The 13,764-nt window shown below is 41.9% G+C and overlaps 1 protein-coding gene across 1 annotated transcript in view; it reads right to left on the minus strand.

Annotated features, from left to right (window-relative positions):
* The window catches only part of me1 (malic enzyme 1, NADP(+)-dependent, cytosolic), a 111,195-nt gene that overhangs the window by 13,949 nt on the left and 83,482 nt on the right, over positions 1 to 13,764 (minus strand). Inside the window, exon 6 of the mRNA XM_061718211.1 lies at positions 7,552 to 7,655. Within this exon, the coding sequence (XP_061574195.1) occupies positions 7,552 to 7,655 (104 nt within the window). The remainder of the gene's footprint in view (positions 1 to 7,551; positions 7,656 to 13,764) is intronic.

Below are 13,764 nucleotides of genomic sequence, written 5' to 3' on the forward strand. Positions count from 1 at the left end.
GAAAATGAATAAATAAATAAATAAATAAATAAATAAATAAAAAGGATTCAAAACAATCTTTAACTGATTTCCTCAGTGAGTGAATCCAAGAACATAATGAGTTCAGATTTTATGACTTACATGATTAAAATACATTCAAAGACCATGAAAGCAACTGAATCTTTATGTTTACACAGAAATTATCTGCTCCTTGAAAGCTCCATCATAGAAATAATTCATGCACATAGTTGCTTCATGATTTGGGACATATCTTGATTTTTGTTCCGATAAAAATGCCTATTGTTCCAGACCGAAATCATGACCACCTGAAACAAATTAAAATGAGCTGAGAAAACTAAGTCGTTCAAATCTTCTTTGAGAAAGAACCAAAGCTGACTGGCTTTGACAGAAACTATGTTTAATGCATAGTAAACAAACAGGCAGGTTGTGACAGCTGCTTTTAACAGCTCTGAGCATTGGTTTCCTTGTCATTCACACTCAGTAAATTCATTCTCATGTGAATGCAGTTATATTTATAAAACTAAAGTAGATATGACGGCAGTCTAACGTTCTCCTTCTGAGGCCCCAACAATGCAGGCATCAAACTGAGATCTATGATTTAGCACAATGACACTCCCACCAGAAGGAAAGAAAACTCTTCATATTGTTTTCTGGAGGGTTTCTTTTCATGCCTTTCCAAACCTTATTAAAAGCTGCATAATACATTATCATCTATGTCTGATCTAAAAGGGTAAGTCAGGCATTCCTCGCCCGCATGTGTTGAATAGCTCAACTCTGCATGAGGACTTAACAAATAACCCAACTCTTCAGGAAACACAATCTGGCTCCATCTGAGACCCAATGAAACCTGAATTTCTGTCTGAGAGAGAGCGTGAGGATCTCACACGCACCTCCAGTGCTGAGGGGGAGACTAAACCAGGCCCTAAGTGATTAATAAAGCCGTGGTAGATTCATGACAGCTACAGTGACTGGGTGAGGATCACAACAAAGGTCACAGACAATGGTGCTCTGTCCAAACACAGCTGCTGGATCTGTGTGCATGGACGTGCGTCTGGGTGTTCACAGACAGGAGCTGCGTTACCTCCATCCCTGCAGGGCTTTGCAGCCTGAACAAATCCCCTGCACATTCAACTTTAACATAATCAATGATACTGATTGATTGGCACCCACATATGAGAAACATGCTAAACCCTCTTGTGACAAATGCTCTATGACCAGTTGTTTGGAGTATAATGTGCAATGTTTCTGAATAAACTACACTAATCAACCACAACATTTAAGCTATTGAAAGCTATGTGAATAACATAGACTAAGTCTTTACAACGGTACTCTTCAAGCGTTGACATACGGCTGCACACCAGACAATCTGAACAACAGACACCTAACGCTTGTAGTGAAGATGTCACAGTGGCCTCATGCAATGATGAGGAAACAGAAGAAAAGCAAATACGGCCCTGATGTGGCGGTAGACTGACTCGACTCGTCCCCATCTCTTTCAAACGAGGGCAAAAGGCTGTAACAAGCAAACCTGACAGCGGGATGGGACTTGGCCAACTTAACCAAGTTACCACAAGCTCGCTATTTTAGCATAGCTTACCTCATGTTTTACATGTTTTTACCTCATTATCTTACACTTACTCTGATCTAATATCTCCATCCATTTTTATTTCAGATGATGTCACTTTCAGATGTTGTCACTGAAAAAAAACACCTGAAACTAGAGCTGCTCAAGCTGAAACTATGTGATAGTAAAATTATCATGATGCTGTCATTTTTTTACTCAGATAAAGTCGTCAACTTTCCGTGACTAAATTTATGTGTGTGTGTTATGATTGTATAAATGCCTTTTGTGAGTAACTGTTACTTTGTATGGTCAGGCCTTGTGTTAGACGTATGTTGGACTCATAATTTGCAGCTTGATAGAGCTCCGTTGTATAGCGAGACATGAAATAGCGTGACTGCAGGGCTGTCTTTGTGTGTGAGGAGGGAGATAATAAGAACAACTCTGAGGTATATGAGTAAATCAATTGCATTATTCTCGGATGGATGCAACTGCTTCCTTGCTGCAACTCCACATATGGAGCACTCATGAGCTTTTATTGCATTTTTGACTACTACTACTGTCATTAAGCAGATGCTTTTATCCAAAGTGACTTAAATCTGAGAGAACAACACAAGCACAAAATCCCATACGAGGTCCAGCTGGATCAGTGCTGGTCAGACTGCTGAGAGTCCAGTTGGACAAAGGTGCTGCCATACTTGTGCTAGGGTTTTTGTGTGTGTGTGTTCCCTTCCCACACAACCCAGTCACAAAACAGTCCCTTTATACAAGAAAACTAGGTCTTAAAAGACACCATCATACGATCATCTTGTCATAAATGGATGCAGCTTTTTCAGTGCTGAGTCATGCAAAGAGCTGGGCAAATCTCCTGACTAATTCTGATGAGCAAAGGAGTTTACTAGATGCAGAAATGTTTCTTGAAGAGCTGAGTCTTTATCCTTCTCTTAAAAGTCGGTACAGACCCTGCAGATTGGACAGAGTTTGGTAGGTCATTCCACCATCAGAGAACAAAGGAGGAGAAGAATCTAATTACTGATTTCACGCCACATTGTGGTGGAAGCACTAGATGTCTTTCACTGGCTGAGCAAAGCTGTCGAGACGTACCGACCATCAAGGAATTACAGTAATGAATGCGTGACATGAACAGAGCCTGAACCAAGAGCTGTTTTTCTAACACTAGGACTGCTAAAGCTCCGACTGAGCTAAACCAGGACCCACGGTCGCTAAGTCAGCTAGTCATGATAGAGCTTGAGCCATGATAAAGTGGTCTGTTAATACAAATAACAGCAAAACAAGCCATGTGATCTTTGAAATGAAACTAATTTTGCTCTGTTTGGTCTTTCGTCAAAGCTCAAAAATCATGTTCTCTGAGACTGCTACATAGCTAAAGTGATAATATTTAGCTGTTCAACACCACGGCAATACAGCTGTCACTGAGAGAATCATGTCTCTAGTTACGCATGAATTCTGGTTTAATATACAACTCCAAATCTAAACAATATGCAATAAGTTGTGAGCCTTTTGTTGTCCCTCTTCTAACTTTTTGCAATTTTTTGCTACCGTCAAATTCTTCTTTATTGAGAAAGCCGGTAGACAGAAAATGGGTGGGTGGGTGAGGGGGGTTTGCAGTATAGGGTTGGACTGGGACTCGAACCTGCACTGCACGCACGAGGACTATAGCCTCTACAGATGGCACCCCTGAGCTATCCACGGCCAAGTGCTGTCAATTTCAAAATTAGCACATTTTTTTCCCCATGAAATGAGCTAAAAATCTCCGTTTGTAGGTTGTTTATGTTTCATTGGGAATAAAATATGGGTTTATGTGATCTGCATATCATTGTATTCTGTTTTTATTTACATTTTACACAATGGTTTTGGAATTGGGGTTACAATTTTAAAATATTTTTCTTGTCAAATCTTTTGGGACCCGAAGCACTTTTGTACCAGGCTATCAGTATGTTTATTTCTGCTAAATTTGAACATGTTAACATGGAGCTCAATGGAAACAGACTCACTTTTGGAGTCGGCCCCCTAGAGGTCAGTCCAGGAACTACAAGTTCAGGGACTTCCGTGTTGGTGAGAGATTAGTAAAACAGATGTATCCTGCAGATGGAGCAGATGGAGATTGTTGTTCAGAGGTTCCTCATCTAATGGACAACTTAGACGAAACATCCCTGTTCATCCAGGCAGCCCAAAGGAGGTCGAGGTAGGACAACGAGTAAACTGGTAACAGGCAGACATCACCACATTGTTTACTTACTGCAAGTAAGAAACATGGTTAGGCATGCTGGTTAGTTCATGCTGGTTAGTTCATGCAGAGAAACTTAAGCAACATATTGTGCTCAATTACACCCTCTAAGATCAAAAGGACCAAATATTGCCCATCCCTGCCTTGTCAACTGCTGTTTCTCTTCAAAAAGACCCCACCTCCCCAGCATCCAGCTGTGTCTACCTGTAAAGGACACGCGAGAAAAGCAATGGGATGATTCATCAGTTAAAAGTGGCGTGATTTGATAAATGACTTCTTTTACGTTACGTGGAAAGGGGGTTGTATAATGTGTTACATTTTACTGAGAATAGCTGCAGCAGTAAAATACACCATGAGGAGATTTTTACAAGCTCTCAAAGGTATTGGGGAAGTTTTTAACTGTTTTCAAATGCAACATGGACTTGCAGATGGTTTACCAGCATATCTGCTGGCTATCCTAGTGGAGGCCGATGAGTCAGACTCACAGAGAGTTTGTCAGAGCTGCTCTTTGTCAGCAATTCATAATCTTTGTGGAAAGATTTTTTTTGTTTAAAATCTAAAAAAAATATATTCAAGGCCAAAACATTTTAGAAGACTCAGATTTTCTTCCTTGTTTTTTTGTGGATTATACAGTATGGTCTTTTATATTCCGATCCCTTTGAAGGATGTCATCCTTTGATCCCTAGGTTCCTTTGAAGGATGATTCATCCAGAGTGGATGCTGAGCTTGGTGTTCTGTGTGGGGCTCAGAGGTGAAATGCTGCTCCTTTGCATCAAAATGAGCCAGTCGGGATGATTTAAGCGTCTCGTCAGGATTCCTGCTGGATATGCAGAGTCAAGGTGTTTCAGTGACGAGAGACAGAAAAGACATGAACGTCTCTGTGTGACGACGCCAGGACAGTTCACAGATACAGGCTGAAACGATGCCAAATCGGAGGATATTAGATTAAAAAAAAAAGGATTGGGAAAGAAATGTATCCAAATGAACTGAATGATACAGGCAATGATCGAGGTTTCTCTGAGTTTGTTTTATTTTCTGTACCCAACCAGGGGAACTGTAGAAAAACCCATGTCCTCTGGTTTGATACTAGAGAACAGATAATAACAGAGCAGCATTTAGAATAAAGAGCAAAAGTATGGCTGCTGCATAACTCAAAATCATGGTTTCTTTTGTCACAGAGAGTTGTTTACTGCCAGCATAATTTGTTAGGGTTTACATGTGCTAATCTGTGAAAAAAAAGGTTCCCCTGAGGAAAAATGTAAAGCTCAAAGTTTCAAAACCATGAAGAGAATCTCGGTTCCTTCTTTTAAGTGTCACAGCTTTGTGGTAGCAATGAGATTGTACGATACGTTCTTTCATTTCTGCCTGTAATCCAGAGAAGAGGCGATGCACAACAGGCCGTGACCCTCCTCCAGACATGGGAAAGTGATGTGAACTCAAATACCAGACGTCATCACTAAGCACTCATCTTGAAGAAAGAAGTGTTTTTATAGAGTCAACTAAGAAGTAAAAGAAATCCCTTCAGACGCCGGCATATTGATGGTGAGTCAATAGGGAGTATTTTAGTTCATGTTTAGTTTCTAAGAAAACTAAACATGAATATTACTTGAAAGAAAGGCTGCAGAACTGTAATCATTCATTGAATGTTTGAGCCCATAATTATTCATTTTCCGCCAATCTGGCTCCAGCGGGAGAAAAGCATTGCTCTTCCCTGTAGTTGGGACGCTACCCGCTTATTAGAGTCAAGGCTTCCTGTTGCCAGTTGGAGGGGGCCCAGACCCAGATTTCTTTCTCCGGACTCCGGCCGCTCTGGGTTGGGATGAGGCTTAACCAGGCCCATGTGTGTGTGTGTGGCTGCGATGGCTCGGCGGTGCACAGGCGCAGACGTGTCCGGCTGCGTGTGCTAAGCATGGGTGTGCAGAAGTCTTAATTACGTACAGGACTGCAGTAAACGCGTGGCGTACCCGTCCTAGCAGGAAGCAATATATCTCAGCTAGTTTAGCGCTGCAAAGAAGGGCAAAGATCAAACCAGAGACAATTAGTCATATGGCGCACAATGGACTTCATATTTATGTTCTTCCTTCCTCATTCATTTATAAGAAGATTTGTGTGTGTGTGTGTTTATGCATCCATTAAACTATTACCACTGCTCTTGTTCTTGCCAGATGTTGTTGCACAACTGATTCTAACTGTAAAATAATTAATCAGCTGAAAAGAGAAGCTTAAAACACAATAACACACACACAGTTTCCCATATACATTACACCCTGATACGATACAGATGACTGTGTCAATAACAGACTTGAGCAGACAATGAGCACAAGCTGATGATGACCATTAATGTGAGTCAATCTACACATACCTGCACAGTAAATATAAATGCATGGACAAAGAGAGGAAGAGTAGGACTCTGGACTTGGACTCTGGAGTCAGTTTTAGTGAAGGACCTGCAGCATCAAAATGTTTTTCCCACTTTTACACCGGGCCGCTGTATCCTGAGGACGGTTTAACTGCAAGAGCTAATATTGTCATAATTTAGCATTTGGATTTTCATTTATCAGCACTAAGCATCCCAAAGGCTGAGACCAGTTCAACTCTTGCTTTGCACGTAAACGGCGACCTGCATGCACGGTTCCCTTTCTGTGTTGCTGTAAATGGATTTCATTGTGCTGTTTCTTTTCTTGCTTCAGTCTTCACCTTGTCATTTTGCTACCCGTGTTTTGTATTTACTGTATGTCACTTTATTAGTCTTTTATCAATATCGGTTCATATTTTTTCATTTAAGTAGGGGGTTCCTGGTTTTTTCCAGAGTTTCTTTCTTCTGCGAAGCCTCCAGTTTTGCCTCCTCTCCCTGCAACTCCAGGTTTCAGCTAATGATTGCCACACAATCGTTCATTACATTCCTTATTCCCAGGTTTCCTTCCTTCACTGCCAGCTCCTTGTCCCACTTCACTGTTGTTCGTGTTTGTTAGTTTCTTCCACATAAAACCTGTTCCCTGCCTGCTCCTGCTTCATTTTATTGTGGATTTGGGATTTTTGGGTTTCCTGCCTCTGTTGCAACTAAATGTATTTATTAAAGTTTTTCTATTTTACATCAACCTGCTTTCATGTGGGTCATTTCTTATCCCTTCATCTTGGTCTGCAGCCTCAGTTGGAATAGCCTCCAGCCTCTGCCGCTATAACGAGGTTTAACAAATCAACATGACATCATGGCTCTGATGATTGGATAACGATGGATAATGATTGGATAACCTCTCATGGATCAGATTAGTGTACTGAAAACCGAAAGAACACAAACTACAAGACCCTGTGTACACATCTGGGTTTAAAATATTCAGTGTTCTATCGGGATATTTCTCAATATCCTGTTTACAACAAACAAAAAAGGCTTTCAGCTCTGTTTTTGTGGATCAAAAAGTAAGTAAAATATCCATGGGTACGTCCAAATTAAAAGTATTTCCACCTCCAGGTAGGTCACAGAGTTCTGATTGACATTTCTCAGAAACCAAAACTCCAGGGAAGTTAAAGAGGTAAAACCGAATCAGCAGTGACTTATATTCCAGACCCATGAATCCCACAAGAATTTGCCAGCATTACGCTGCCTGCATCATGCACGGACCATGCTAAACCGCTTAACAGCTTTCTTTTAGGAGCACGTTGAACTGTCTGAACGGAGATGACAATAGCAGACAGAGTAAAGGAAGTGGGCAAGTAATGAACTGGTGATTTGTGGTGGTCATACCTGTCAGACACAGCCTTCATGAATTCATCCAGCAGGTCATCGTAGGCCTGGCCTCGCACCCGCTTATGTCTCAGCCCGAGGTAGAGCGGGTCCTTCAGCAGAGCCTGGCAAAATAAAAGAGGACAGGGGTCTGAGCAGCATGTAAGAGTACATAAAACTAAACGGAGGACTGAAGCTTCAAAAGCAAATGCACCAACAGAGTAGAATTGATTTAATATCGTACTCCAATAACAATGTCAGATTGCAATGGCTTATCTTTAAATAAAGATAAAAACTGAAGCAGCAGAATCAGAAATCCTCTTTTTTTCTCTTTGTTTAAAGCCTCATACTGTTCTACTTTTCAGTAAGCGTCACATTTTGAGGCCCAGTGAGGACATCGCTGGTGTGTGAATGTTGTATGAATGTTTTTTTTTAGTTTAGTTTAGTTTAGTTTATTTCGGTCATGACATCACAAAAAAAAAAGAATAAAAATGACAACAAGAAAACTAATACACTGTTCAAAGAAAACATTACAAAAAAATTCCAATATACAAATACCATCTAGACCGAAAAAGGTGTAAGCTGAAGCGAAGCTTATTCATTGCCTACCCTCAAAAAGATTAATTAAAGTAATGAAATGAAAGCAAGAAGTAAGAGAAAAGACTGACAGTAAAACAAATTGCCTCCATGGGGATAACAAAAATTCCTCAAGAAATAAAAAAAAATAAAAAATAAAGGTGCAATCTACATGTTACCTTCATCCTTAAAAAATCAAATCAAATCACTAATTAAATAAATACCTAACTCAACATAGCAAGCATCACCACTCATTAATTTGATATAAAGAAATCATCCTTCTTTTCAATGTTTTTTTAAATAAGGTTAAGGTTCTACATAATTTCAAATCCCTATCTAATTTATTCCAAACATCCACCGCTGCCACTGTAGCATCTCAGTTTGGTGTTGGTTCTGATTGTTGATTTCCTGTATCTTCTCTCCCCTCTGAGGTTGGAATGGCTTTGTCTTAAATTGAACATATTTTGAATACAGTCTGGCAGCATGTTCTTGTTGATTTTTAACATAATCTGTGCAGTTTTGAAGTCCACCAGTACATTGAATTTGAGCTCATTTGTGTCTATAAATAATTGGTTGGTTGGGTGCTTGTATCCAACTTTGTTTATGAGTCGCATTGCTTTTTTTGGAGTAAAAATATTGGTTTCGTGATTGTCTTAAATGTGTGTCCCCATACTTCTATGCAATATTTATATATGGTTTTATTAAAGATTGATACAGGAGTTTTAATGAGTTTAATGTTAGAATATTTTTACATTTATATAGAATTGCAATGGTTTTTGATATTTTGTTTTTTAAGAAGTTGACGTGAGGCTTCCAGCACAGCTTATGGTCAATAACCACTCCAAGAAACTTATTAACAAAAACTCTTTCCACTTCCACATTATCAATAGTGATTTGTACACTTTGATTAATAGGTCGATTTCCAAAAATAATGTTCCGGTCGGAGAGGTCATCGCGTTGGATCGGCCGCCACGTTTCCGTGGGTCTGCCCCGCGGCAGCTGCGGCTACACGTGTAGTTTACCATCACCAAGTCTGAATGAGGAGTGAATGAGTAACGGACCCGTTGTGAGCGCTTGGAGCGTCCAAGAAAAGCGCAATATAAATCCGATCCATTATTATTATTCTGTATGTCTGGTGTCGGCTAAAAACATGAACAACGCATAAATCTGTCATCTAAGTGGATGTCTCAGAAACTCTGAAGAGGAAGAGGAGAAACAAGGGGAACCAAGGTGGAGGAACAAGCCCCTGCAACATCAAGAAAAAACACTCAAAGCTGGAAAACCTACCGGAGGTTGAAAGGGGAAGCAGATACGATGTCAGGCCCGGTTCTACGAGGGTGCATAAGCATGCATTGCACCCTCAGTTTATGTGTTTGCATGCTCAATTGAAAAGATGATAAGAAAACTGACAAATGCGCGCGCGTTAAGCCTGATTTATGGTTCCGCGTTATACGACGGCGTAGCCTACGCCGTAGGGTACGCGGCGACGCGCACCGTACGTTCGCGTCCCCGCGTATACTACGCCGTAAGCTCTGCATCGGTGCAACGCGGAACCATAAATCAGCCAGTGTCCGTCACTCATCTGCGTCCAGCAGTTTCCTGCACCAGGAAGACGCTGCTCTCTGCTGCTCCGTTAACACAAAGTAACGATGGATATTCGGAAGTGGTTCAAGCACACGCAAGCAGGTTTACTGTATATTTATGGTTATATTTATTTTTGTTGCTATGTTTTATTTTCTGTTGCTAGATTGTCTGATGGGTGAGGTAGCCCAGACTAAATGTAGCATTTTCTTTGTTCTGCAGCAATATTGCTGCAATAAAGCATTTGAAATACACTTTAAATATTCTTGTTTTGCTAGTATCATTCCGCTTGAAATTATGGGAAAATGCATAATTTAGTGTTGAATAACGTGCCAGGCATGTGCACCCCCTCTGATCTGAGATGCAGCCCTAGTCATCATTTTCTAGAACCGGCCCTGGAAGATGTGCAAGTGGTAACTGGGGGACTCGGAGCCGTGACCTCCAAACTGGGAGAGGGGCTCCAGTAGATGGCACATGACAGTGGAGACCTAGGTTTTTCTAGGAAAACCTGTGACTATGACTGATTATTTCTGTTCACAGGAACAGAAAGGTATAAAGAGCGTGTTAGCCGGCCCTGCTGTAAAGTGAGCCACCCTCCAGTCCTCACACACCCGTCTGCAAACACTCCTATAAGTACAGCAGGTCCTATGAACCAATATGATTTAAAGGAAGAGGGTATTATTAATAAGCCCCAGATAATACTGATCGTTATTAACGGTCTTGCGTTACTGTAGCGCAGCACTGTGGTGTTTGTCTCACTGTAGCTGCGATGGACCGGTGGCCTCTGATCTATTATGCAGTCTTTGCTCCAGCCCCACCTTTACTGCAAATACAAATGAGAGTATGCAGCAAATAGATGGATGCATTACCTAACAAGATGTGATTATTTAGGCTTTAGGAAAAACTGTTTTTCAAATCTGCGTCACCTTAACACTATTTCATAAGCAAACCGCGGTCTGAGGTGATGACGGAGCGACCTCCGACCAGGACTTAATGATTTGAAAGCGTGAGAGGGATGCTGGACTGGACTGAGAATATTACAAGCAGAAGTCTGTGTGAAAGAGAAGCAAAGAAAACACAAGTGAAAGTGAGACTGATGAGTTTGGTGGAAGGAAATGCCATCTCTCCGTAATAAATGTTCTACAGACTTCATTTGGACATAGAGGTGCGGCTGCTTTACGCAACACGCAGTCTTTCAACAAGAGAAAATATTGCTAGCACAAATCTAAACGTGCTGCACTGTAGACACGGACTTCATGAGAATCTGGAAACTGAAAAACAGGTAAAGTGATCCACGGCGTTGCCGTGGCTCGCTGGAGCAGACCACCTTCACTCCTGAAGATAATCAGAGGCTGCAGCTGAGATGAGTGCGGCTTGGACGGAGAAGAAGCCACCTTTCCATGGTCGGGTCAAGAGACCGTATCCAAGAACTGCTCAAAAAAGGTTATTTGAGGTGGCCTTTATTTGAAGTTGACAACTCCTTTCCTGGCAGGTTTTCTAATGGACAGTAATAGGCAGGAGTTGACCAAGTTCAACTGTAACCAAAACAAGCAAAACATTTGCTACGGGATCCCACGGGGGAAGCGGCAGGGCATCGGGTGGATTGGCAGTCATTTCACAAAATGATGCATCATCACGCATGGGGAAAAGAAAATAAAAGTCCAAGAATACGCACATAATTTTGTGTGCGATTTGGTTGATTTAGAAGCCGCAGCGTTTGGTTAGATGAAAGAGAACCGGCCCGGAGTGATTCTGAAGTGATCTGTCCTCACTGACACTGAACTGAGCTACGGACACGGGTCGTCTTCCTGCTGCAGATTATCGGTTGTTAATTGGCTAAAGAACAACCTCCCTCTTCTCAGAGATTAGTCCTCATGCTCGGCTGCACGGTCCACGCTTTCTAGAGACAACAAGGAACCGATTCGGAACCGACTGATATACTTTGTGCTCCACATCCAGAGATAAAAACATCACTATATTTTTGTTAAAGAATAAAAAAAAGGGGTTTTAGAAAAAAGATAGAATGAGACCAGCAATCGACAGCTGAGACCGGCCTCAAGTAAAAGACACCCGGCACTGAACCACCCAGGACACGCCGCTTCTTGTACAACATGCCATCATACTCTCATTTCAGCACGGCTCAGTGTGTGTGAGTTGAGTTTCCTCAGGACCAATAATAGCCATGAAGCCACAGCTCGGGGAGATAGCAGAGTGATACACTGAAACCACCAGCGTGTGTGCTTTCCTTCGTGCTGAGAGTGTTTTTCTGTGTCCGTCTCTGTAGATGTTGCGGGCTGTTTGTGTGGACTGGATTTGAGAGTCAGGTCAGCGTTGTCCTGGTAAAGAGCATCAATTACACCACTGTGCTGCAGATAAAACATGAAACCCACACCACTGAATACACTGGTGCCTGTCAAAGAATTACTAATCAACTAAAAGGGTCAGCCGTAAAGTTTGATATGAAGATTCAAACCATTTTCTTCTGGTGAAAGTGACAGTCTGTTAAAACCCCCCACTGGCCCAGCTTAGCTTAGCTGCTGGAGATGGATCAATCCTGGCCCAAGTCAAAATAAACTTCCCAATAAACCTCTGAATACATGTTACGACTAGTATAAATTCATGCACACACTTGTATTTACCTTCTCGTGAAACTCTGGGGTTGATATGTGATATATATGAGCTCATTCTCCAAATGTTGCCTGGAATTGATGCAATGTTGCTTTTATGCTTGACACGCTGACGCGTTTTTCAATATAAGCTTCCAATGAGAGATAACAGAGATAATTTAAAGCTATAGGATTTTGATTTACCGGCTTTCTCGTCGGGAGTTAGGTGAAAATATTGGAGCCACTTAAAGGAGCTTGAGGCAGGATTTATGAAAAAAATGCGTATACGTTTTAAGTAGTCAGATGAAGCGTTCCAAACCAAAAAGAATGAGCCCTCTAGTTGCTTCTCTCCGTTGCCTTGAACAGGCTGTGTGCTGCAAAATGCGCTGCAATTGTGGGGCCGAATTTCCCGCGCTGTCCTGCGGATGTGACAAATGTGTCAAATGACGCTGCATGCACGTTCTCCCATGCCGGCTTCGCTGTTGGCTGCAGTAACCCTGACGGTCGTCGTGGCGCTAATGAGTCTCATTTCTTATTCTTGGCTCAAGCTCCTTTAAATGAGTCCGTGTGAAGCTACAGCTAAAAACTGGTCAGCTTGGCTCAGGACTGAAACACAACAAGTGTCATTTTAACATTTGCTTTTGCACATGTTGATGTAAATATGTTATATAGCATAAAAAACTGAGCCTTAAAACTGCTGGGGGGGGGGGGGGGGGGGGGGGGGCTCTCTTTGGACTTTGGACTTTTTTGGACTGATAGGAGAACTGTTAAAAATAAGCCTTTGCCCAAAAATGTCGAATTTTAGCTTTGCAGAAAAAAAAACAGCGGTATGTCTGGGTCGTGGGATCAGCCTCCTCAACAATTTGGACGCATGCCTGCCTCTCCGTCTCTCTCCCCCTACACCCAACTCAAGGACAAATATAATCCCATAATAGCAGTCATTTTAATAATTAGCCAGAGCTACCGCTACCTCATATCCTCCCACACCCTCCGCTTCCATCATTCCTGCAGAGCCGGGGCTGTGGAGTGAAGTGGGTCGCTCAGGGGCAGCAGGCAGACCCACCTCTCACAGGAACATGGTCCTGAGGTAACCACATACACACACAACGGGCCGTTTATCCAATTACATCTCATTTAGCTTGTCATCCCTTCAGAATAATAGAAATATGGAGCGCTGCAGTCTGCACGGTCAGCCAGGCTGTGAGTAGCTCTCTATAGCCGCTGATGAACTGCATCGGCTGGATCGCTTGCGGCTCTTTGTATGTGCATGAATGGATGACAAGAAGAGGTTGTGGGTACATTTAATTTAATTTAATCCCTGTGCATAAAGGGTAGCGGTCTCATATGAGTGCTGATCAGCCACTACACATGTATGGTAAAGACTGATGTAACTGTTATTTTAGCGTTGGGTAAGTTAAAAATGTGGAAAACGTGGTTTTCCTCAACATACGGACAATCTCTAAAAGCCAAA

Source organism: Cololabis saira, chromosome 3 (assembly GCF_033807715.1).
Source record: "Cololabis saira isolate AMF1-May2022 chromosome 3, fColSai1.1, whole genome shotgun sequence".
NCBI classification, from domain to species: Eukaryota; Metazoa; Chordata; class Actinopteri; order Beloniformes; family Belonidae; genus Cololabis; species Cololabis saira.